The sequence below is a fragment of the Mirounga leonina genome, unplaced genomic scaffold (genome assembly GCF_011800145.1).
Source record: "Mirounga leonina isolate KUSES-001 unplaced genomic scaffold, KU_Mleo_1.0 Mir_178, whole genome shotgun sequence".
Lineage (NCBI taxonomy): Eukaryota > Metazoa > Chordata > Mammalia > Carnivora > Phocidae > Mirounga > Mirounga leonina.
Genome location: NW_023270464.1, coordinates 17,607,865 through 17,632,291, shown reverse-complemented (window position 1 = coordinate 17,632,291; position 24,427 = coordinate 17,607,865). Strand labels below are relative to the sequence as shown.

General features: G+C 47.2%; 1 protein-coding gene and 1 pseudogene across 1 annotated transcript in view; both read left to right on the top strand.

Annotated features, from left to right (window-relative positions):
* ST8SIA2 (ST8 alpha-N-acetyl-neuraminide alpha-2,8-sialyltransferase 2) overlaps positions 1 to 24,427 on the top strand; it is a 65,673-nt gene that overhangs the window by 18,058 nt on the left and 23,188 nt on the right. The window contains exons 2-4 of the mRNA XM_035024064.1: positions 15,080 to 15,142; positions 18,538 to 18,666; positions 22,470 to 22,727. Of these exons, the coding sequence (XP_034879955.1) occupies positions 15,080 to 15,142; positions 18,538 to 18,666; positions 22,470 to 22,727 (450 nt within the window). The remainder of the gene's footprint in view (positions 1 to 15,079; positions 15,143 to 18,537; positions 18,667 to 22,469; positions 22,728 to 24,427) is intronic.
* On the top strand, positions 2,387 to 8,869 carry LOC118023144 (annotated as a pseudogene).

Genomic DNA, 24,427 nt, shown 5'->3' with positions numbered 1-24,427 from the left:
GCTTCCTGCTTCCTCCTCTTGGCTCTGCCAGGGGACGTTTTGGGCATCTGTCTGGAGTCTAGTGTAGTGTCCCAGGTACAATGGCCATCTGGCCCTGCTCTCTGGCTTCTCTTCTGGGTTTGCTCCAGTTTTGACTCCACTCGGACTTTGACCACCCCCACGCCCAACCCTTTGCACCATGTTCCCAATTTGGAGACAATCTGTTAGACAAAGCCAGCTTCAGATCTTGCCTCTAGCCCCTCCTTGCTGTAAATCCTTGGATTCAATGCTTAACGTCTCTAATTGAATAGGAATACTAAAATTGCCCACCTCATAGGGTTGTGATAGAGATGAAAGGAGAAAATCCACAGTGAGGGCATGGACTGTGATGCTGGATGCTGTGCTCAGGCAGTAAGAACTCAGGATGATCAGTCCTCTGGGCTCTGTCATCCAAGCACAGTCCTTCTCAAGTCCCCACCCAGACACCTGTTTCTAGCATCAACCTGACACACGCTTGGGTGCCACCATCCTCTACGCCCATCCTCACCCCACCCCCACCTGCTACAAGCTAGACATTTGTTGAGTGATGTCATTTTCTAGACCCTAACTCAACATGGCTGGAGGTCATGTTTTCCACCCTGAGCACCACCTCTGGGCTTTTCTCCAAGAAAATCAGGAATTGGCTCACAGGGAGGACCCAACTGGCAGAACACCTCCACCATTCCTCCCCAGAGCCCCAGACTCTTACAGAACACAGGGTGGGTGTGGGGATGGAGGCCGCGGCTGACACCTGAAGACATCAGGCTGAGTATCCTTCCAGAGCTTGGGCTGGTTTCCTCTTACTAGTCTATGGGTTGGCAATTCAATCAGTGAGCCTTGGGGAGCAGCCTCTCACTGTATGGTAGGAAGAAGGAAGCTCCCAGATTTTCCTTTCTAGCAGCTTTGTTTCTACACATTGCAGGGGGCAAAGGACTAGGCCTCTGGGTGTTCTTCTTCTGCTTATGGTTGACTTTATCAGTAAGCACCTTGTCAGTTGTCACTGAGAAGGAACAAGAAACTAGTACCCCCTGCCGCTCCCCTCACACCCTCAGGTCCAGCAGGCTTGCTATACCTGGCATAAGAGGGGCTTCTGAGTCAGGGGAGTTAATGGAGAAGGTGGCATGCACTGTTCTGCTACCTGAGTAGCAAAGAGTCGGTCCAGGTAGAAGTAAGTTCAACTACGGAGCCCAGGTAGAACACATACATAAGTGAGGAATCTCAGTGTAAGACAAGAGGAAGTGGTGAGGACTGTGGGTAAATGGAACCTATTCCCCCCACCCCCCAATCCCAGCAACCTGAGGCACAGCTGCTTCTCAACTCAACCAATTACTATGGCTCAGTGTGGCCAGATCTTCTGATTGTTCAAAAGAGCCAGAAATTAGCATGCTTTACAATAACTATTCCCTTGAGTTTAAAAATATTGGCCTCTGATTTTTAAAATGTTTAGCATATACAAGCTACCCCCACCCAGACAGGTATTTAGGCCAGATATGACCTGGGGCTGGCACTTCATAAACTCTGAATTAAGTGAATACAGATAGAATAAAGGATTCCTGAGGGAGAGCCAGATGTTCAAGGACACAACCTTGGATCCGACCCACATATTCCAGAAACTTCCCTCTGCTTGGTGGAGTTAGCAAGTGGCTATGTGGGAAAATGGAATACAAAGACAGAGAGGACCAGCTCAGAAAGTGTCTCCTGTGCTCTGCTAAGGACTCTGAACTTTATTTTGAAAGCTGTGAGGGTCTGTGAGGGAACCCTGAAGAGTTTCAAGGAGGGACTACCACACTGTACTTGGCATCTCAGAAAGCTGGGTCCAGTGTGGGAGGGCCTGGCAGAGAATGACTCTCCAAGACAGAGAGGCAGAGAAGATGGAGACCAAGCAGGGATCCAGGGTGAGGCCATGAAGGTCGGCACCTGCTCCCCTCAGGTGTACAATCTGAAGGCTGGGTGGTCTTGGAAGGGGGAATGTGGTGAGGGCGTGTGGGGAGTGTAGATGCCACCTTGATTCTGAATGACCTAGGTAGGCTGTCATCCTGGTCAGGTTTGAGTTCTGTGTGGAGGTATCCAGGATGCCCATGATTCTGGAAGCAGCAGTGAGGTGTGCCTGCCGGGAATCAGGCAGTCATGGCATAGAGACAAGCAATGAAGTTGGGGTTTGGACAAGTGACCCATGCTCAGCAGGGCTCTGAGCTACCCCAGCATGGAGGGGAGGGAAGGCAGGTGGGGAGGAGCTGGGAGAAAGTAGTGCGAAAGGTTCAGGGAACACTTGAAGAAGTGAGGCCACTCGATGGAGGAGGACAGTGTCCATGGCTCGTGGCATATTTCGGGTCTTGCTCAGTTCACCAGCAGAGCAGAGAGAACCAACATGTGGTCGGACCCGCTCAAGGACCAGGTGGCACTTCGAGAGTTTCTGCAAGAGAGTCCTCCTGAGAGCTCAGTCCAGCACAGCCTGGTAGCCAGTGGATACACCATGCCCAGCTCTCAACAACCTCCAGTGATGCCTCCTGCTATTTAGCTGAGAGTTCCTTTGCTGAAGAAAAGGAAGGGCACTACTTCAGTCTCCAGCACACCATCAGTGAGAGTGACGGCAGCCGGTACCACGGCTCTGCCATGGTGAGCACACGCCTTTTCTTCCACCTGCTGGTCCTTATTTCTCCCTCATGGGCTGCACTGCTGAAAGGCAGCTTCCCTGAGGACAGCTGTCCCACGGGGGCTCAGCAGAGTCCACGCCCAACCATGGTTTGCTCTGATCCAGAGGGCAGAAGCTGTCACCTTAATACTGCAACTGACGTCCCTGTCCGTCCTGTGCTTCTCACTCAGTCCCACAACAGGACCTTGCTTTACCGAGAAGGACATCAAGACCTAGAGGGGTCTAGAGCTGCAAAGCCAGAACCATCAGGAGACAGAGCCCTAGTCCCCTAGCTGATGGTCCTGGCCGTCCTCCTTCTTCATGACACCAACTCTCTGTGCATGGCAACCGCTGGAAAGGCAGGCTGGGGACACATCTGACACCCAGAAGAAACAGGACTTCAAAGTCCTCTCCAACATTGGTGCCCTCGGGGGGTTTCCTCGGGGAAAGGCTGCAGGTGACATTAACGGGGATGCTGTTTCTGAATGCGGCTCCATCAAGAGGTGAACAAAAGAGAGGGAAGAAAGGCTGGCTTAAGGTAGAGGCCTTTCAAGTGGCTGGCGAACCGAGGCAGGTTCAAGAGCAAAGCGCGGCATGCTGGACGGGCATTCTGCTTCTTTTTAAAGAGCACAGATTTATCCATAGCAGCCACATGAATGAAATGAGAGGTTTTCAGAGCTGCCAAGCTCCCGCTCGGGTTTTTTGCAGGAATATATTTCTAATGCAACGCAAGAGGCAAAGATGACAACCCCAGAGGCCCAGGGGCTGCCGATAAATGGACACTAAGTAATTGGCCAGTGGAGGTGCTATGGTCTGAATGCTTGTGTCCCCCCAGATTCAGATGTCGGAACCCTAGCCCTCAATGTGAAGCTGTTAGGGAGTGGAGCCCTCTGGGAAGTGATTCGGTCATGCAGGTGGGGCCCTCGTGATGGGATGAGTGCCCTGTTCAAGAGACCCCACAGAGCTCCCTTGCTTCCTCCACCACACGAGGTTAGAACAAGAAGTCAGACCTGGATTGGGGTTGGGAGGAAGGGGCTCACCCGACCATGCTGGCTCTCTAATCTCAAACTCCAGGACTGGATCATGTTCTATCCTTACTGGTGTGGTGCAGGTGAAGAATCTAACTTGAATATTTCTCCAGTCAGCTCACCAACTGTCTCACAACCACTTGTTGAGTTCATCTTTGCTTCCTCTTAACTCCCTGGCATCTCCCTGACAGTATATTAAATCCTTACTGGCAGCAGGTGAAGGGTGGGGTGCGGGCTTTCTGCAGGCACAGGAGACCCCCGTTCCTGCTCTGCCACTGTTTTCACTGGGCAAATCACTTAACCTTTTGGGACGTGTGTGTTTTATTTTTATTTTTAAAACTACAATATGGAAATTAACAGGTCCCTGTTACAGAGCCCAGCAAATGAGGTTATTAATATTTTTCACTGATCTCTTTGGAATCTGCATCCCCTTCCTAGAAATATGTTTTATTAACATGTCCATCTGGGACAGGGATTGTCACCCGGATTGGTAAAGGCATCACTCTTAGGAAGTAAATTTTGCTGAGAAAAGAGAGGTTACTTCATTTAAAAATATATATATTCCAGTATATTTCGTATTTGAAAATTTCATAAAACTAATATTTTGTAAGAAAAACTGTAGGAAGTAATGCTGAACAAAATCTTGTTGAGTGTGAATATAGGGAAAATCAAGACTTCTAACTGAGGACACCCTCTGTCTGGGGAGTAGTGAGAATCCAGCAGGGATTTTATGTCGTTGTAAGTGGAACCTTAAAGTGTTAAGCGGTGATGATTTAATATAACAATGGATTTTCTGAGCCAGAAGGAATCTTAACCATGCCCCGAGGACTCTAACCCATCTCTTCGGTGGGGATCATTCATCATGTCCCTTCCTAGTAGCATATTTCCTCTAGAGGGAGGTCTGTCCCATAGCAGACCCAGGAAGCCCCGACTTTACCTATCCAGGAGGGAAGAAGTAGCCAATGTCATCACACAAGGATGGGGTTCAAATAAGATGGGGAATAAGTAGCATCCATTGCAAGACATTCACACAAGGGCTCGTTTTGATAGTGTGACGGGGACCTAGACCAGACTGGAGGGGTGCCAAGAAAGGGTAGAATGAGGAACACAGACGATTAGTGTAGACAATGCTTTAAGGAGTTTGCAAAGGGCTGGCAAGACATAGAGAAGGTGCTGAGGGGAATATCGAATTAAGGTTGGGTTGTTTATTTAAGACGAGAAAAGCAAAGATATATGTAAGTGCTAGTGGGTATGAGCCAGTGACATGGCAGAGGAATCAGGAGCTGGGCTCCTGAGCCAGTCTCCTGGGTCCAAATCCTGGTGTCCCAACTTAGTCCCTATGCTGCTCTAGGAAATATTTCACCTTCTCTGTGCCTGTGTCTTCTCACATGGAATGGATAAGCAGTTCTGCCTCACAGGGCTATTGTGAGGTCCAGGATAAGTATCAGAAGTATGACAGAGCTGAAAGGACATTGTTGAATCTATGGAAGAGAGAAGTAGTTGATAGAACAAGAGTCTCAAAAGGCAGGAAGGGATGCAATTCAGAGCACAGGCAGGTTTGGGTAAGAGAACAGCTAGCTCCTACAGGGTTCCTGGGTTTGGAGAAGAGAACAGCTAGCTCCTCTCTTGGAACAAAGGAAGGGAGGAGGCAGACTCCTTCTATTTACAAATATTCATTGAGCCCTTATGATGTCCAGGCACTGTGCCCAACACCGGGGGTGCAGCTGTCAACAAGACAGACACAGCGTTTCCATCTCGGAGCTTACATTCCAGGGGCAGAATCAGATACTGCATTTAATACATGACTATGGTGATAAGAAGACAAAAGGAGATGGGAGCGGGGAGGGCCATGATGGGGGGTATAGCAAAGCAGACGCTATTTTAAATGGGGTGGTCAGAAAAGGTCTCTCTGAGAAAGTGACATCTGAGCCCAGGTTTGAAGGAACGGGGAGTGAGTCATCGAGATATCTACAGGAAGAGTGTTCCAAGGAGGGGGGACAGCCATTGCAAAAGCCCTGAGGCTGGAGCAACCCCCTAGAGGGACATGGGTAGGTGGGCAGTGGTGGTGGAAGTGAGGCTAGGATTTCCCTTCTTCCTCCCCAAGCCATGCTTCTGGGAGGCTGAGTCCTCTTCTCTGCAGTGGAGGGACACCTTCAGCTTTCCTGACTCATCTATTTATTCAGCAGCTCTCTCCCCAGCATGTTTGATGTGCAGGAGAAACACACCCCACCCCCCACAACACGGAGATGAGCAGGACCCTGTCCTATGCTTGGCGGCAGTCTGGCAAAGCCACGTGCTAGGTGACGCTGCAGGGGTAGGGAGCACCTTGATGCAGGTAGGACCAGGACACAGAAGTAGGACAAGTGCTCTGGCTCGCTGTAAAGCAAAGCCCTCAGGATGGGGGCAGGGGGCTCTCAGAAAAGTCTCTATAGCCTTGAATGGCTTATAGAAGTCTTCTCTGCTGACAGCTTTACTGTCTCCAGCTCAAGTCACAGAATAAATATGTCTCACATCTGAGATTTAACTGCCTTGGTTTCTGGGTTTTCGAGTGTTTTCAGGGTTTTGGAATGCAGCATTCTCTTAGAAGTCTTTCTTTTATAAAGTCCATCTCCTTTATAAAATGGGTATGGATTAGAGGATGGCGAGTCCCACGTGGATGGTAATCAGTGCCTCAGTTTACTCCAAAAAGGCTCTGGTTTGGATGATAAATCATATGGTCTCCCTCTCCCTCACCCCGTTAGAGGTGACTGTTTCATGATGAGAAAGGATCAGCAATAAACAGGGTACAAAATGTTTGGCATCCAAGTGACTTGTTTACTTGAATTTTGATGTACAGATGCCTATCTGTACTTTTATACGAAGACTAGAGAAATTCGCTGGAACATAATCAAAGCCCTAAGTTCACATGGATGTTTTCTGAACTTGAGCAAAGGGAAGAGCCAGGAGTGAGCTGGTTCCTTTTTGTACACCGATGGAAGCTGATTAACAAGCAAAAGTTTGCTGAAATCAAAGCAAATGGTTAATATTTAATAATTTAATAATATGCTAATATTTAAAGTGAAAGAAGGGAGGACAGCAGAGAAAGGAGCTAAGCGGCCGATGAGGAGAGCTCAGGGGCATAAGAGACACACCTGTGAGCTCGCTGACTTCACCCTCATCCCTGGCACGGACAGCAGAGATCATGATCGTCATGGAAACACCATTGTCAGGGTCGAACCCCACCCAGGTCTCTTCAGAGCTCTGTGCCCTGCATGTTTCAGTATCTGGGAGGTCCAAGAGCTTCTGTACAATAAGACTTATTGTACAGGAAAGGGTGTCAAAGAGACTTTTGAGCACATCAGTAGAGCTTGAGGCTGACCTGATGAGCAAGAAGCTGAGTTCATGGAACCGGAGGGGAGAGACAAGCTGGTGACAAGCATGGGTGGCACTGGGAATAAGTCTGAATCTGATGGCACTACCAAGCCAGAAGCGTCATTTGCTGCCCATAAAACTGAAGCTGCAGTGACCTTTACAGTCATGCCATGTCCTGGCTGGCGATCCAGAAGTGACCGGCTGGTTCCAGCTTCCAGTGCGATCCACAGTCACGTGGTAAAGAGCTGGCAGTGCAGGAGTTCATGGTCCTCCTTGGGAGCTGTAACTTCAGGAAAGCTGTGCTTGATCAGAAGGATGTCATCAAAAAGAAATATGGCAAAGACGCCTCCCACGAGGGGGATGAGAGGCATTTTGCTCTTAACTCCCTAGAGCAGAGGTCAGCAAAATGTGGCTCACAGGTCATATCCAGCCAGCCACCTATTATCATGTGGCCCTCAAGCCAAGAATGTTTTGACATTTTTAAAAGGTTGGGGGAAAAAAAATTAAAGGAAGTGTAATGCTAATATTGAGTGCTTTATAATACGTCCTGCGGTGTTCTAAAGCCTTGCATTCATTAGCTCATGCAATCCTTACTAAAACCCCATGAAGTGGATACTGTTACTCATTTTGTAGACCAGGAAACAAACAGAAGCTTCTAGATCAGTTAAATAATAGTCCAAGATCACACAGCTAACAGTTCAGCTAGAACTCAGACTCAGGGAGTCTTATCACAGAGCCTTGTGCTCTTAACCTGTAAGGTTGGTTAACCTGTAACCAACCCTGTAAGTGTAGATAGAGTAGAAGTCCAAAACAGACTCAAGACACACGTTCTGATGAGTTCACAGGAAGGAAGAAGGAAGGGAAGGCTTTATAGAAGAATGACGCCACCTTTCTATCATGATGACAGGACTACTAACTTTGAATCTCAATTAAGCAAACTCCAATCTCCCCCCCAAAAGAATTGCATTCTTCTCATTGTAAAACCTTCAATTTTTCCTCTTGGTCCACAAAGCCTAAAATATTTGCTGTCTCTGGCCCTTTAAAGGAAAAGTTTGCTGACTCGTATCCTGCAGAATACAGGACCTTGGAGTTGCTATGGAATGTGACCAGAAAGGCTGGCTACACTTACAAGGTGGCGAATGGCATGAATGTAGTAGCCTCTAGTTCTTAGAGTTTGGAAAGTACGACCTCAAACTTCAGGTCTCCTCATGAACCCAGCCATTGCATTGCATTACTCCTGACTAGCTGGTGACTGGGTACAAGTCCTTCATCAAGGACTACGCAGTGGTATCTACTGAAGATGCCCTAGATCAGGATGACTAGAAAGCTGGGAAGAAGTTCCCACAAATGCAGGTAGTATACAGGTGTTAGGGGGTGGTCTCACAGTGATCAACCCAAAACGAATTACTAAGCCTATGGACAACACCACATGTAACTGCCTTCTGTTCAGAGTGAATCAGAGACCAGTGACAGAGTCTCTTCAGGAATGCAAATTGGCCTGGTCCAAAGGATGGGGTGCCATGTTTCCCACTGTGCTAGGGCAACTGAAAATACTTTTATTGCCAGCCTCATGGTGAGGATCTGCACTGGATCAACAAGGCTGGGCCCCTTGCCCATCTGAGCACTTGGCCAAGTACAACCAGCTCCATGGAGGAGGAGATGGACAGCAAAGCTTAATTTTCTGGCAACAAATTCAGGAAGCTGCTTGCCAAGTAAGTCCTGGGCAGGAGAGCCCCTGACCCATCCAAGCACTGGTCAGCTGGTAGAATCTCTGTTCCTGTTCTAATCACAGGTGCTCAAGGATCAAGACACAAACACTTTGGAGGGGTCTTTCCCTCTCTTGTCTCTGTGATATTCTGCCTCCTCAGAACAGCCACATCAAAAGCTAGGTTTCCGATGCATATTACTACATGAAAGAATCTTTAAAAAATTATACTAAGTGAAAGAAACCAGACACAAAGGTCAACTATTGTATGATTCCACTTATATAAAATATCTAGAATAGACAAATTCATGAAGATAGGAAGTAGAATAGAGGTTACCAGGGGCTGGGAGAAAAAGGGATCAGGAAGATATTGTTTAATGGGTACAGAGTTTCTGTTTCGGTGATTAAAAAAATTTTCTGGAGCTACATAGTGGTAATGGCTACCCAACACTGTGAATATATTTATGCCATTGAATTGTACACTTTAAAAGGGTTAAAATGGGGATTTTATGTTAAGTATATTTTGCCATAATTAAAAAAAGAAAAAACCCACACTTGAACCCTGAACCCAGGAGCCCTAGCTCTGTCCATGTGGCTAACCCCAAATGAATCATCCCTTTCCTTACAGTCCTCCCCACCATGCATCTCTGGGGCCATCTACTTATAGTGTGTCCTTTGGATGTCAACAGGTAGGAACCCCAAGTGGTTTATACAAAAACTGAAGGGAAAAAAATGCATTCAGTATCCTCCCAATACTCTGAAGGAAGAACCATCGGCAAATTCATGATTTGTGCTTTAGTTTAATCTTTTATTCTCAAAACTAGTCAGTTGTTTAAATTGGGTCTAGACTCTTAATTAAAGCTGACAGTTTGTTTACCAAGCCTGACTCTCCAGTGAGAAACAGAGAACACAGGAGATTCTAAACAGCTACAAGACCCCAACGTGCTAGATGTTACCTTACTCATAAACAACTGGGCTTGGGTGAAGAGGCAACACAGAAATGCAGCTTTCAGGTTTGCTAATTGCTTTTCACTAAAAACAGAACTAACTGTACATGATGTGTGTTTTTTTTTTTTAACATACCATTTTTACGTATTGTCTTAGTTTATCAAGTACACTCTACTCAGAGGGAGTATTGGGTCAGTGGTGGAAAGGAGATCACTGTCCTGAAATGCAGGGCTCTAAAGCAATCTCTATCATCACTGTGGCTGAGAATATTCAGCCGGGCCAAATGCACAGTGGTTATTACTAGTATTATACCTTGTTTTATAGAGTTCTTTATGTGTGCAAAGTGCTTTCCCATGTGTTTTCTCCTTTGGATGATAAGTGCCTTTGTTTCTATGACTTCAGCACACTGTGAATTATCTTTAGCAACTTTTTTTTACCTGATCATCTTCTTAAGTCACTCAACCAAGCAGGTATCAGCATTCCTCCATTGTAAGGAAGGTAAGCTTAGTTTAATAACAGTGAAGGCAAAACCTAATCAGAAAAAAAAAAAAATCCCTTGTCAATTCATGTGATTCTTGTTGAGCAAAACATCTGCAATCTATTTCTTTGAATGATGGTCTGCCCCATTCTATGGATATCTGAGAGGTGAAACTGTATCTTGTACAGATGTAAATAATATGCAGGAACACGGCATGCTCACTGGAAGGGAAGACTTTGAAAGAAAAGTCCCACTTAACCTTGAAGTTAGATTTGATTCACTAAGCCATAGTTGGGGAAGGCTGTGAAGGTGAACAAGACAGGTGCCCCCCTGTTTTAATATAAGTCTTATTATTATGTAGGTATGGTCAGGCTAACAGATCAGGGGATGATTGCCATTAAAAAGATAGTTCATTATACTCCCAAATCCCAGGTCACTCAGGAGGCAGAGAGATGGGGAAAACTGTGGGCAAGAGCCTTTATTATTGTTCTCACAGGCAGGGCAAGCAGGCTGAGGTTGGCTAGTTTGAATAAATCCAGCAGGCTATAGGACATAGGGTCTGCCCCTAGCTGTCTAATACCTGGCTCTGGGGTGATTAGGGCAGGGGGATAGTAGCCCAGAGTGTGAGACCCCAGTAAGGGAGGTGGCAGGGGTTCACTGGTTTGCCTTTGAAAGGTGCACTCCCAAGTGCGTTGTTTACTGTCTCTAGGAGTTGGCTAATCCTAGGAGGGGCAGTCCCTCCAGAGTCCACAAGGCTTCAGAATACAGAAAATATCCATTCATCTGGATAAAGAAATGTGGTATATATATACAATGGAATATTATGCAGCCATCAAAAGGAATGAAATCTTGCCATTTGCAACGACGTGGATGGAACTGGAGGGTGTTATGCTGAGCGAAATAAGTCAATCAGAGAAAGACATGTATCATATGACCTCACTGATATGAGGAATTCTTAATCTCAGGAAACAAACTGAGGGTTGCTGGAGTGGTGGGGGTGGGAGGGATGCGGTGGCTGGATGATAGACACTGGGGAGGGTATATGCTATGGTGAGTGCTGTGAATTGTGCAAGACTATTGAATCACAGACCTGTACCTATGAAACAAATAATACATTATGTTAAAAAAAGAAGAAGAAGAAGATAGCAGGAGGGAAAGAATGAAGGGGGGAAATCGGAGGGGTAGACGAACCATGAGAGACGATGGACTCTGAAAAACAAACAGGGTTCTAGAGGGGAGGGAGGTGGGAGGATGGGTTAGCCTGGTGGTGGGTATTGAGAAGGGCACGTTCTGCATGGAGCACTGGATGTTATGCACAAACAATGAATCATGGAACACTATATCAAAAACTAGTTGTAAAGTATGGTGATTAACATAACAATAAAAAATTAAAAAAACTAATGATGTAATGTATGGTGATTAACATAAGAATAATAATAACAAAGAATACAGAAAATAAAAGACCTGGTTAATGCATACCCTCCAGGGGCTGACATTCTAGTGTAGTGAGCAGCTGAGGAAACTGCAACGAGGACCAAATCTCCAGGCCCTGGTTTCAACTCTAAGAAGAGGAGTTTGGACTATGCACATGAGATTTCTTTAAAGCTCCCCCCAATTTGTGAGTTCATAAAATAGTTGAAATAATTAAATACACCATGAAGGTGACAAATGCTGTAAGACAATTGAATGCTCTGGGAGGAGAAGGAAAAGATGGCAGAGAAATGAAAATGGGATGGTCTGGAAGGGAGGTACAGATGTTGGCTCAGGGTTCAGCTCGGGAAGGTGACACGGATGGGCTGGCTGGTAGGAGATCCATTTTCCCGGGGACACTGGGCAGAAACAAGAGCTAGAGCAGAGATTCTGAATGGAGACAATTTGGCCCCCTGCCCCAGGGGACATTTGGTGATGTCTAGACATATTTTTGGTTGTCATAACTTGGGGGGTGAGGAAGGGCTCCTACTGGCATAAAGTGATAGAGGCCAAGATGCTGCTCAACACCCTACCCCCAACCCCACCAACAAAGAAATATCCCACCCAAATGTCAACAGTGCTGAAGCTGGGTAGTCCTGAGGTAGAGGAAGTATTGGTATGAAAAAGGACCTGGATTTGTGGTGCCCATGTCAATAGGTCTTGGTGCACCCAGGACCTGGCCTGGAGGCAGAAGAGAAAGACCTGGGACAGCTATAGTCAGGCACGTAGTTCTCTCCAAACCCCTGGTCACCTTAAACCAGAGGGCTGCTCTCTCTTCTGATGCCTGCTTCAATTTCATGAAAGCCACTGTGCCCAGGATTTGTTGAGGATTGCTTTTTTGTATAAGCAGAGTTTTAAATTTTTTTTTTAGATTTTTTTTTTAATTTATTTATTTGACAGAGAGAGAGAGAGACAGCTAGAGAGGGCACACAAGCAGGGGGAGTGGGAGAGGGAGAAGCAGACTCCTGGCCGAGGAGAGAGCCTGATGCGGGGCTCGATCCCAGGACCCTGGGATCATGACCTGAGCCGAAGGCAGACGCTTAACGACTGAGCCACCCAGGCGCCCCGAGTTTTAAATTTTTATAAAGTCAAATCTGTCTTATATTTTCTGTTATGATTCTTCTTACCCTTCTGAATTTTAAAAAAGTCCTTCACACACACTCTTCATACCTCATCAAAGATTTGATAAATATTCTCTTCCATTTTCTCACCAATTTCTTATGGGATCCCTTCCTTAAATGGGTACCTCTTCAATTCAGTCTTTTCCAGAGGGTGCTAGAAGTATTCTTGGGGATAATAAGACTTTAGAAATTCCAATGATAAATATTTTTGTGTTCATGACTTTGTGTTCTTTTCAAATGCGTATATAATCACAATATCAACCTGTATTTTCACAGATGGCATTGCTTAGGATCAGGAGTTTTTAAAGATGAGTCAGTTTTAAAACTTAAGTAGGTAATGGTGTGAGTGATAAACAGAAAATGGCAAACTGGTGATAGGAGTATGAGAATGGCTGGCGTTTAGGAAACACTAGTTAAATCACTTGAAATTTATTTTGCTGTGTAGTGTAGAGTAACACTCAACTCATTCCCCTCCACCTCACCTCCAGGTTGTTAACCAACTACTCCTAACCATTTATTGAATTTCTCATTGATCATGATTTTTTAAAGTCATACATCAATTCTTATATGCAATCTTTCTGGATGATCTTTTTTGTTCCATTAACCTTTCATTAGCCTTCAGCTATTACCACACCATTAATTACTGCACTTAATATCTAGCCCTGCAGGTCTTCCTTCCCTGTGAAGAGTACTGATTTTGAGGAGGGGGGTCAGGATGGGGGATGTGAAAGGTCAATGACATGTGAACAGGGGTACAAACAGGAAAGCCCTTGGGGTTTGATTTGAGTAGATAATAGTTATAGGGCCAGAGCTGGCCGATATTCCCAGATCCCTGAGTTAAAAGTGCCAGAACAGAGCTCTGTTCCCAGGGAGAAACAAGGAGGAACAAAAAGGAAATAGTAGGCATTGATTTAAAATGTGAAGAACCAATGATACTCCATGCAATCAAGAACTAGACGGGGAAGGATGGAAATTTGAGACCTGAGGAAAAACCTGAGGGAGGAGGCTCTCTGCAGGACGTAGCATACTTCCTGTTGTTGGGTTGTCTGGCTGTGAAGTGGGAGAATGTTGCCTGTTGCCAAATAATGCTGAAAAGACATTTCAGTCCATCAGGAAAAGGCATGTATGTTTTCACACACATGTATACACAAAATGCACACACAGTGTTATAACTACAGATATGATAACCCTAAAGAAAACAGACAGAAAAATCCAGACTTATATCCAGTGTAGAGATAAGCATTCACTTCCCCCAAAGAGTTCTCATTAAATCACAGGATCCCTTGAAAGACATAGCTTTGCCAGGGATTTAATTGTTTCTTTGGAGTGTTCCAACACCCTGACTGAAAGGCTAGATGGAAATTTTAAAAATGAGAAAAGTATGAAGAAAGAGCTCCTCAACCACACATCCTTATAAATCAGTGGTAGAAAAAAGTATTTAATTTAATAAAAATAATTAGTCTCACAACTTTTTTTGAAAACACACACAGGGAACAGAGTGGACTAGGTACTGAGGATGGACGGATTCATCTATTCCCTTGGCCCAGTGCGCTAGCAAAGCAGGATGAAACTTCATGGCCCTAGAGGCCCCCTTCAGAATGGAATTTTCCAGAATTGAATGGATGGTGGTGCTGGAAAGAGACCTAGAAGGCTTTTACTCCAAAAACCTATATTCCAGAGGAAGAAGCAAAGGACCCCATTATTAGGACCCCAAACAGCATCTCCCACTTCCCGCCCCCCAAAAAGTTACACCACTTATTATTTTTCCTGCCACCAGAAAGCAAATCATTATCACATTTGGTTGGAGGCAATGATTGAGTCAATCATTGCTGCCTCTGTTGAACTTCTGGTGTCTCAGGTTTGGAATGTGATGGACAACATCCTAACACATGTGAGTGAGAGCAAGAGAAGACCAGGGGCAGATTCTGAATCATGCTAGAGTAAATGCCAAGTCATGCTAAGTCATGCTAGAGCAGATGCTATGTCATGCTGAGTCATGCTGAGGTGTACTATCCTCTGGGATTAACTAGGGGAGATTAATCCCAAAGAAGTTTGCCTCAAGACTCAAATGAAAATCTCAAGTGGAAACCCTGGTACGAATTGAAACAGTGTTCAAGTGGGAAGCCGGAAGGATCTGGAGGCCTACTTCCCTGTAAAATGCTTGGGTCTGTGGCTGGGCCAGGATGTTGCCCATTCTGGAGAAGCCAGAGTGAGATCTCATCCTCCCTCTGTAGTTCTCCAGGCGGGCTGTAGGATCTCCTGGTGATTGAAGAGGGCTTTGCGAAGAAGAGCTGGGTTTATAAATAATGCATTTCCTTTGTCTTGCAGGGATTCTGGAGGCAGAGGTACAATCAGATCAGCTGTGAACAGCTTACATAGCAAATCTAATAGGTTTGTAAATTAGATTTTGTGTTCATTTGTTTTTGCTGTAAGGCAGCTATTAATCTGCTTCTCCTCTTTGCTGGATAGTGCCCTTCTTACTTAGCAAATAGATCCGTTTCGTTTCACTTTGGCTTTGCATTTCCCTAATCACTTTTGGGGAGGAGCTGTCGATAGAAGAGCCCATGAAATGGCCCAAGGTCTAGAGGCTGCAGAGATGGAAAACTCAGATGGGTAAGGCTACTTTCTGGAAAAGAGCCCACATACTTAGAAGCACTTGAGCCGCCAATGTGCTTATTCATAACTTGCGTTTTTGCTGAGCAGTGGGAGCTCTAAAGAGAATCGGGTCTTTCACTCGATTTCATTGTGGTAGATGGCTTATCCAGGAGATTAAGATGGAAAATAAAACATTCAGGAACTTCACAAAGACCTCTTAAAAATATTTAGGGAGTCAACTCAGTAATGTTAATCTTGATTGTTGAATGTACAATCTAAGTTCTGAAAGAGTGTTTTTTCCTGTGATGATCCTTGGCTAGGGGCTGCTCAATACACAGAAGCAAGCAAATGCTTTGCAAGCCAACAGACCCACACTTGCCACTGGCTGTGGTTGGACCATAGCTCTGAGTTCCCATTCTCCACTGATGACAACTGCCCCATAGCTATGACCTACAGTCTATGAGCCTGAGCTTAAGGAACATTGGAAGGAAGAAAGAATGCCACATTATTTGATGTAAATAGCCACTACTGAAAACGAAGACCTTGTTTTACTTTCTAAATATCCTATTGTGGTCAGTCTGGGAATAAGAGATCCAAATTATTTGGAGTAGGGTCATTATTTGCCCTTCCATAGACTTTTTTTAGGTCTCTTGACCATAAGACCTATTCAATATGTCCATTCCTGACCCCACATGATTCAGGAAAGTGACCCTCTCTCCCTGACGTCATTGCTTCTAGCTATCTAATGACCTCTTAACCACCTGGGAGCTACAAATGAAGATTGCACTATCTCTTCTACTGTGGAAAAAATGTCCCCTTTTAGAGAAACAAGATCTTGACCCTTGATCTTGCCACAGCTGTGCCCCATGGTAACTTGAGGGTGGAAGAGTCTTACTCAAAATCAAGTATGAGAAGCAGGAAGAAAAAGTCTTGGGAGCTAAGCAGACCTGGATTCAGTCCCCGTGCTTGTTAGCTGGGGCCATGGGCAAATTATTTCTCCCCTCTGATCCTGTTTCCTCATTGAATTAGAACAACCCACCAGTCCAGCTGAGTTTGTGCAACAAAGAGCATGTAAAAACCAGTGACCTGAGGTGGTTCCTGGGTCACCTAATCCATCCCCTCAGTGTTACAGAGAAGAAGGCAGAGGCCAGATATGCAAGGTGACTTGACCAAGTCCCCCAGCTCGACAGCCACAGAGCCAGGTTTAACTCCAGGAAGACCATGGCTGGCAGTGCAGGGTCTCCGCCAAGGTTTCACTAGGAAGTGGAGACAGAAATGGAATTTTACCACTAGTCATGCCAGCGTTTATCTATTTCCCTTCCTCACCTCCACCACTCTGTGTCCCAGAGAAGCCTGGAAACTCCTTCTGGAGTTTTCCAAGAAAATCCCCTGGGCAAGCATCCAGGATAAATACCTCTGCAGATCTTTCCGGCCTGAGAGGGCCCGGGGTCACCCAATGTGCCCCAGTTTCTGGGAAGCTTCACCTTAAGACCGAATCCACCTTAAGCCATAAGATGCCAGGTTCTGGTCACTTATTACCGATGAGAGCGTCAGCTACCCTGTTAGGAAGACGATGTCCCATCACAAGAAGTCAAGTGTTTCTATCACATACACCATCTGATGTAAGCTACAGTGAAGTTCGGGTTCTTGGGGTGGTCCCGAGTGTCACCGCTCCTGCCTGTGGCAGGAGGCAGTGCCAAAGGGTTAGAGCCACAAGCAGCTCCTCCTGGAGCCTCACAAGAGGGCAGGCAGTGAGAGGTGCAGGAGACCTCAGGGTCCTCACAGAATTCTAGATCCTTAATGCTGGATATCTTCCTTTCTCCACCCTCTTTCTATAAATGGGGAAACTGAATCTCAGAGAGGTAAAATGATTTACCCACAGTCACACAGCTTGTGAAATCTTTCCATGACACCTTCTGCTTCCTTTCACGAAAGCAGCAAAATTTCCAAGGGTCTTCTGTTTCCTCTTCTAGTCCTCTGCAAAAGTTGCATATGTTTGAATCCAAGACCAGCGATATCAGCCAGAGGAGTCATGAATATTGAGCAATGGAGGTGTGCGGGGAGAATGTGCAGAGACGATTTGCCACCCCCAGCTGTATTTCTTCTCTACTTACAAAAAGCAAAATAGAGCATTGGCTGTAGACCTCGTTAAAAGAATTGCATCTTTTTTAACTTGGCTGTTTCAAGATAAATGCCGAGGACATAGATGTTTGGTTTGAATTCTTTAGAGCTCCAAAGTTTGGCATCACAAACCCACTTATCACTCGAAGTGGGAGAATCTGCTTTCAGCACAGACAAAAGCAACACCTGATGTGACCCACACGCATCTGTGCACATCTGACAGAGGCAGGCTAGCTACTACGCTGCCTTTAGAGATGTAATTGTAACCTAGTTTCTTAGAAACCTACTAGCATAGATTTCAAACCTCAGAATTCAAGCGGGTCCTGAATGCTCAGTGTTCCTGAGTCAGGTGGAGAGACGGTGTGCCACCAGAATTGTGATTTGCCCTGGGCATACAAGGCCAACCAGCTCCTTCATCCATCCAGGCTCCCCCAGGGTATAATTCAAATTCAAATTCAAATTCTACAAACATTTATTGAGCACCTGCTATGTTAGACCTTTGGGGAATGAAGAAATGAATGAGGGAGCTCCCCTGCTTACAGCCTAGTGGGAGAGGGAGACTGAGCACCGAGAGCTGTGGAACGAGGTGTGAGGTGTCATCTAAGAGTACAAACGGGGCACTGACAGGGTAAGGGGGAGGAGGGGGAAGCTGCAGGCTGCTTCACTTTCCCCTGGTATGAGCTTTTGTTTTTTCTTTATTAAGCTTGTAGACCATCTGGTGACACCCAGCTGCTAATGCAACTGCAGAGTTTTGCAAAAGTAACTTGAAGACGTATTACTATTCCAACGGTGACAGCTAGATTTCACTGGGAGGAGACGTTGGGGTGGGGGGTGGGGCGAAAGAAAGTTCTACCACCCCCTTCCCCGTCTCCAAACTGGATGTAGCGTATACCTGAGGGAGAGAATTTGTGCATTCTAGAGGATAGACTTCCTTCCCTTCTCGGGTAATAACTGCAATTTTGCTCTCCCGAAGTTTACATCCAAGCCCGTGCAAAAACAAAACTATTAGACTTGTCATTGGCGTGCTAACAGATCATGTCTACCCTCTTTCTCGTTTTTTTCCCTTCCAGAGCTGAAGTTGTAATAAATGGCTCCTCGTCACCAGCTGTTGTTGACAGAAGTAATGAAAGCATTAAGCACAACATCCAGCCGGCCTCGGCCAAATGGAGACACAACCAGACGCTCTCTCTGAGGATCAGGTAGTGGTAATCACCTATAGGACAAGAGACAGCCTCGGCCTTCTTCAGCACAAGCTGGCAAATTGCCGCTCTCCATCACCTAAAGAAGTCAGGATAGAAATAAAATGTTTACCTCCCACTGAGGCAGGTTTCATCTGTAAGCGATCAAATGGAAATAAAAACCTGAGACAAGCCCAGCGGCCCAACACACGTGTGCAGTGACTGGGGCTGGGGAGGTGGGCAGGAGCACCCTGCCGAGGTCCTGGGTTCTGGAAGGAGTGAGGCTCTCGGGTCAGCAGCAGCAGGAACCTGGGAGGTGGAGACCACAGGTGGCTTCTTCCAGGGGATCCAAAGCAAGAGTCCTTCTCGGGCGGGAGACATCCCCTGCTTGCACCAGCCTGGCATCTGTGCCGCCAATTGTGGGTGACCCAGGAGCTGGTACGAAGAGGAGAGGTGTGCTTAGCCAGAGAGCAGCTCTTGTCCTGAGCTTCGAGGGTGATGTCTCAGAGCTCTGCAGTCACTGCGGGGTGGCAGGGATGGAGAGCTGTAAAGAAGGAATTACAGCATCAGCATTTTGAGTACTTGACGTTGATATAGCCATGACTGAGCCAGCAAAGCTTGGTCAGTAGAACCCTGGCATTGTGCTGGGGGCCCGGGGTGCTAACATGAAACAGACATGGTAGCAGGGAGACGCAGATGTAAGACAGGACAGTGCCACGTGATGCACACATTATGAGATGTACTGCATCTCATAAATAGGTGGAAATACAGAGATCACACTGAGGAGAGAACACTTCATTTTGTAAGGGGACGAAGCAGGATAGTCAGGAAAGGAGCAGTGGGATTTGAAAGGTAATTAGGAGTTTGCCAGGCACGCCGAGCTTCGTCCCGCTTGCGCACAGCCTGATGTCTGCTGTTTGTTCTCCGTGCTGCTGGAGCACAAAGTAGGAGGTAAGGCATGTGGATGGAGAGGTTGGCGAGGTAGCCTGGATCAGATGGAGAAAGCCTTGACAATGGCGGCCAACCTTCCCTGGCCTTCCACCATGGGGAGGGAGAACAGGGGGCCCAGACCTACCAAAAGTGTCACCGCATGGAGCAGGGAGCTACCCCCGTAGGGTAGGCTCACTGTCAACATGGAAATGCCCCCACCCCCCAGTTCTCAAGGCTTCGTTTGGGGACATGAGGGGGTGTGGGGGGTGGGGTCTAGAGAGGCATGAGACCCAGGACCCAGCAGCTGAGAAGCCATCTGAAGGAACTGACTCCTGGCACCACCATTCTGCCATCTTCACCAGTGTGCCTTCTGAGGCCCCCTGGGTAGACAGTTGCAGGCCTACGTCACTCACCCTTGGATCAGCAGCACCCTTGGATCAGTCAGTGAGAACACATGCAATAATCTCCCAGGGTTGCGTTGCTCTTAACCAATTCCCACCCACTTGGTGGCTTAGGACAACAGAAACGTATTCTCTCCCAGCTCTGGGGCCCAAGTTCCAGTTGCTCCCTCTGCAGGGCCGGGGGTCGGGGGGGGGGGGGTTGTTCCTCCAGCCCCTCCTCAGCCCTGTGGCCTCATCGCTCCAATCCCTGTCCCCATCTCTTCTCTGTGTCTGAGTATTTCCCTCTCCCACTTCTTGTAAAGACACTTTTCATTGGCTCTAGGGCCCACCGGATAATCCAGGACCAACTCAAGAGCCTTAATTTCATTACATCTGCAAAGGTGCTATTTCCAAATTAAGCCACATGACAGGTTATGAGGCTTAGGAAGTAGACATATATTTGGTGGGGGGAGCACCCTGCCACACCATCTGTGAGAGAAATCTTCCCACCAGCACACGCCCACCTGCATCCCCCTGGCTCTTCCTCTGCCTCTGGGTAGACAAATGGACACTTCATACACACACATACACACACACACACACACTTTCAGAGAAGACCAGGCCATGAGGGCCTGCAAACACACACCCACTCTAGCAGAAACAATGTGCCTTCACCCAGGGGGAAGAAAGAATTCCCTTCAACTTCCTTCAATTAATCACCAAAATTATTATTAATAAAAGATGCTGTAAGTGATTTGGAATGATGTTTAATAATTGATAGTAATTTCTTGTAATTAGTTATAAATCAATTCACTCACAGAGGTGTTTATTTATGGACTTTCTGGGAGACTGTCCTTACTTTTAAACACTTTGGGGTAAGTAATTGCAGAGGTTTTAGCAATTTCCATGCTGTACCAGTTTGTCAAGTTGTATAATTCTTGGTAAAGGGCAGTAAATAAATATAATGCCTCTTTTCCCATCAAGAGATACAAATTATTAAGCAAGGGGTGTCTCCCCTGCACGATGGCAAGAGATCCAGGTCATTAATAAGAAAAGACTAGTGGAAGAAGAGCCTCGTGCCCTGCCGAGCATTCTAGCTACCCCCTGGCTTTGCCAGTCTCCCAAATCCGGGTACACGTTAGAGCCACCTGCTGAGCTTTAGAAGCATGCAGACACTGAGCCACTCTCAGAGTCAGGATTTCTCAGGTGTGAGCCCAAAGCTTCTGCATTCTTTATAGTTCCCTGAGAGCTTGAATGGGCACCTTACTAGGACACACCGCTGGTGGTTAACATCTCCAGTCCTACAGGCTCTCAAGCATCCGTGTTACCATCTGCACAATGGGGCAACCATCTTGCAAATTTGCCCATTGGCAAAGTGCAGGAAGAAGTGTTGTCCCTCCAGGCTCTGTGGAAAATAAGACTGGCATCATTTTATCTATGCTCGATAGGGGCTTGCTGCAGGAAATGAAGTTCATGTAGGCTAATGTGGGGACCAAATTTCTTTCTCTCTCTGACTTGAATCATTTCTCAAGATCTCTTAGGAGATTCAGACAGTAAACACCCCCACCCCTGGCTAGGATCCCCCAGCTAGGCCTGAGTGGTTTGAGTAAATCTCCCCAGGTGATTCTAAGAAGACACCAATCCTTTTTCTGACCACACCCCATTCCCTCTGTGTACTTTGCTAGATGATTCTAGACCATTCCCGCTAAATCAAAGTCATCCTGGAGCCTAGGGAGCTGTCCTTTGCTCACCTTTGTTCTGAAACAGCACAAAGGAATTTCTCTGAGGGACCAGAGAGGATCAATTTTTACAAACCCCAAACTAGACAGCAGCGGGGGGCAGGACAGCACACTCCACGGAATGGACCAGCTCAGGGACAGCTAGGCCATGTTCTCCGTCTCTCAAAGGGAGAGTTGACACACCTCACAGTCTCCACACTCCCGTTCACCCCATGGGATATCCCTTTGCCCAGAGAAGATTTTTGTGGAAGAAAATAGACCACTGGGGAGTGAGAGACAGGTGTCATCCTGGCTTCCTAATCCTGGTCCAGGACCCCCTGTCAGATGCTGGCCCCGAATCCCACTGAGAGGGGAGTGTGATGTATGGTGACCACTGTTTGGAAATGTCCAAGACAGGGGTTCCCTGGGACGTGGGATTTTCAGTACCAAAAGCAGGCTGTCCTGGGCAAACCAGAATGGTGGATCACCCTTCCTTCCAGGGCCTTCTGTGATGAGTTCACACTGTGTCCTAATGGTGTCATTTCCCTGGGCAGTTATCAGCTCTCATAGGAAGAGGCTGTAACCACAAAAACCAGACTGGCCCCCACCTTAGTTGCCTCTGGGCTGTTTCTGATCCGCCCCACCTAGAACCCATTCTCAGAGGGCACCTGAACTCAGCTTCACCTGTGTGCTGTCTGCATCGGGCCACAGGGGGACAGAGGACAGGAAAAGCTGGTTTGCCAAAAGGCAGTTGGCAACAGGGAGACTTTTTCCTCTGTGCGTTTGGTTTCTGTAGGAAGCAAATCTTGAAGTTCTTGGATGCCGAAAAAGACATCTCTGTCCTCAAGGGGACCCTGAAGCCCGGAGACATCATTCATTACATCTTCGACCGTGACAGCACAATGAACGTGTCCCAGAACCTCTACGATCTCCTCCCCAGAAGCTCTCCCCTGAAGAACAAGCACTTCGGGACTTGTGCCATCGTGGGCAACTCGGGGGTCTTGCTGAACAGCGGCTGTGGGCCGGAGATTGACATGCACAGCTTTGTCATAAGGTAATCATAGCAGGGACTCTGGGCCCAAAGGGACAGGTAGACTTAAGTGGAGCATGGCCAGTTGTCCCGAGAGGTTGAAACAAGAGACACTGCTTAGGTTAGTCCCTGTTCTCAGCTTTGTGCATTAGAATTTCTTGAGGTGCCTGTAAAAGTCCCAGTGTCCAGACTGCACCGCAGACCAGTTAAGTCAATCTGAGAGGTCAGCAGGATGTAGCCCAGGGAACCCAAACCCTTCTGGTGTACAGCCAAGGTTGAGAATCCCTAACCTGGCACAGAGGTAGGCAGACAATGGCCCACAGCCTGTTTTTATCAATAAAGTTTTATTGGAACATAGTCATGCCCATTCATTTTCATATCCTCAATGGCTAAATTAGTAGGGCAGAGTTGAAGTGTTGCAAGAGAGAGAGCATATGCCAGAATCTGAAAATGGTATCTAGCCCTTTATGGAAAAAGCTTGCCAACCCCTAGATAAAGCCTAGGCCAGCCAGTTGTCAGTTCAAGTTTGCAAACCTCTTATAAGTGTTCTCGAAGGTGGCTCTCTGCTAGTAACTATTATCCTGTAGTCAAAATCTGGGCAGTGAGGGGGTGGCAGAGAAACTTGGACTTGACCATCATTCTCCCTGAAATATCAGCTCTTTGTTCAGTCTCCTGGGACCCATTTGGACTCAGTTACCAATGGCCCTGATACCTGACCCCCAATCCAGACAGACTGGGAACAAGGCCTTGCTGTCCCCTGGTCAGAAGTAGGGCACACAGAGCCTCGAGTTTCATCCCAAACAGTGCCCCAGCCCTGGCAGAAGGGCATACCACATCTCACGTTTCCTCCGGGGCTGTCCTGATGCAAAGAGAGCCTCGTCCTGGGGCTTTGGGAAGCGGCCTGCTCACAGAGCACCCTGAACCTCAGGACGTGGGATTAGACGCTGTGTTTACTTTTTTTTTTTTTTTTTTAAGATTTTATTTATTTGACAGAGAGAGACACAGCAAGAGAGGGAACACAAGCAGGGGGGAGTGGGAGAGGGAGAAGCAGGCTTCCCGCGCAGCAGGGAGCCCAATGCGGGGCTCGATCCCAGGACCCTGGGATCATGACCTGAACCGAAGGCAGATGCTTAACGACTGAGCCACCCAGGCGCCGCAGACGCTGTGTTTACTCCCGCATCCACTGTGACGGAAGCAGCCGAACTTGGTTTAGCTTGTTAGCCTTTGCCAGATTCTGCCTGTGCCTGGCGTAGCCCGTGGCTCAGCCCCCATTGTCAAAGCCCTCCAGTCTACAGACTCAGGGACAGAGGGGGGATGCAAGGGGGAAGGAAGCAGGGCAGGTGTCTGATGGAAGCCAGAGCAGGGGTGAGGGTGCGGTGGTGGGGGTGTTAAAGGTGCCAGCAGAGGGTAAGAGTAGGGGGTGCCAGGCAGCATGGAGCCGGAGGCCTTCCTGGCTTGGTGTCACATTAAGCCATGCCTCTTCCTTGTTTGCATGCTCCACCCCGCCCTGCCCTAGCACTTTCCAGAGGCAAGGACACATTCCAGCCAGTGGTTTCCCTCTGGGGGCACTGACAGCGAGATGAGCAGTATGGTGTGAGAGTCCGGTCTTGGCTCAGCTGCTCATTTGTCACATGACTTGGGAGTGTGTCACTCCCCTTTCTGGACCTCAGTTTAACCACCTGTAGACCGAGTGGGCTGGACTAGCCGTGTTTGAGGTCCTTCCG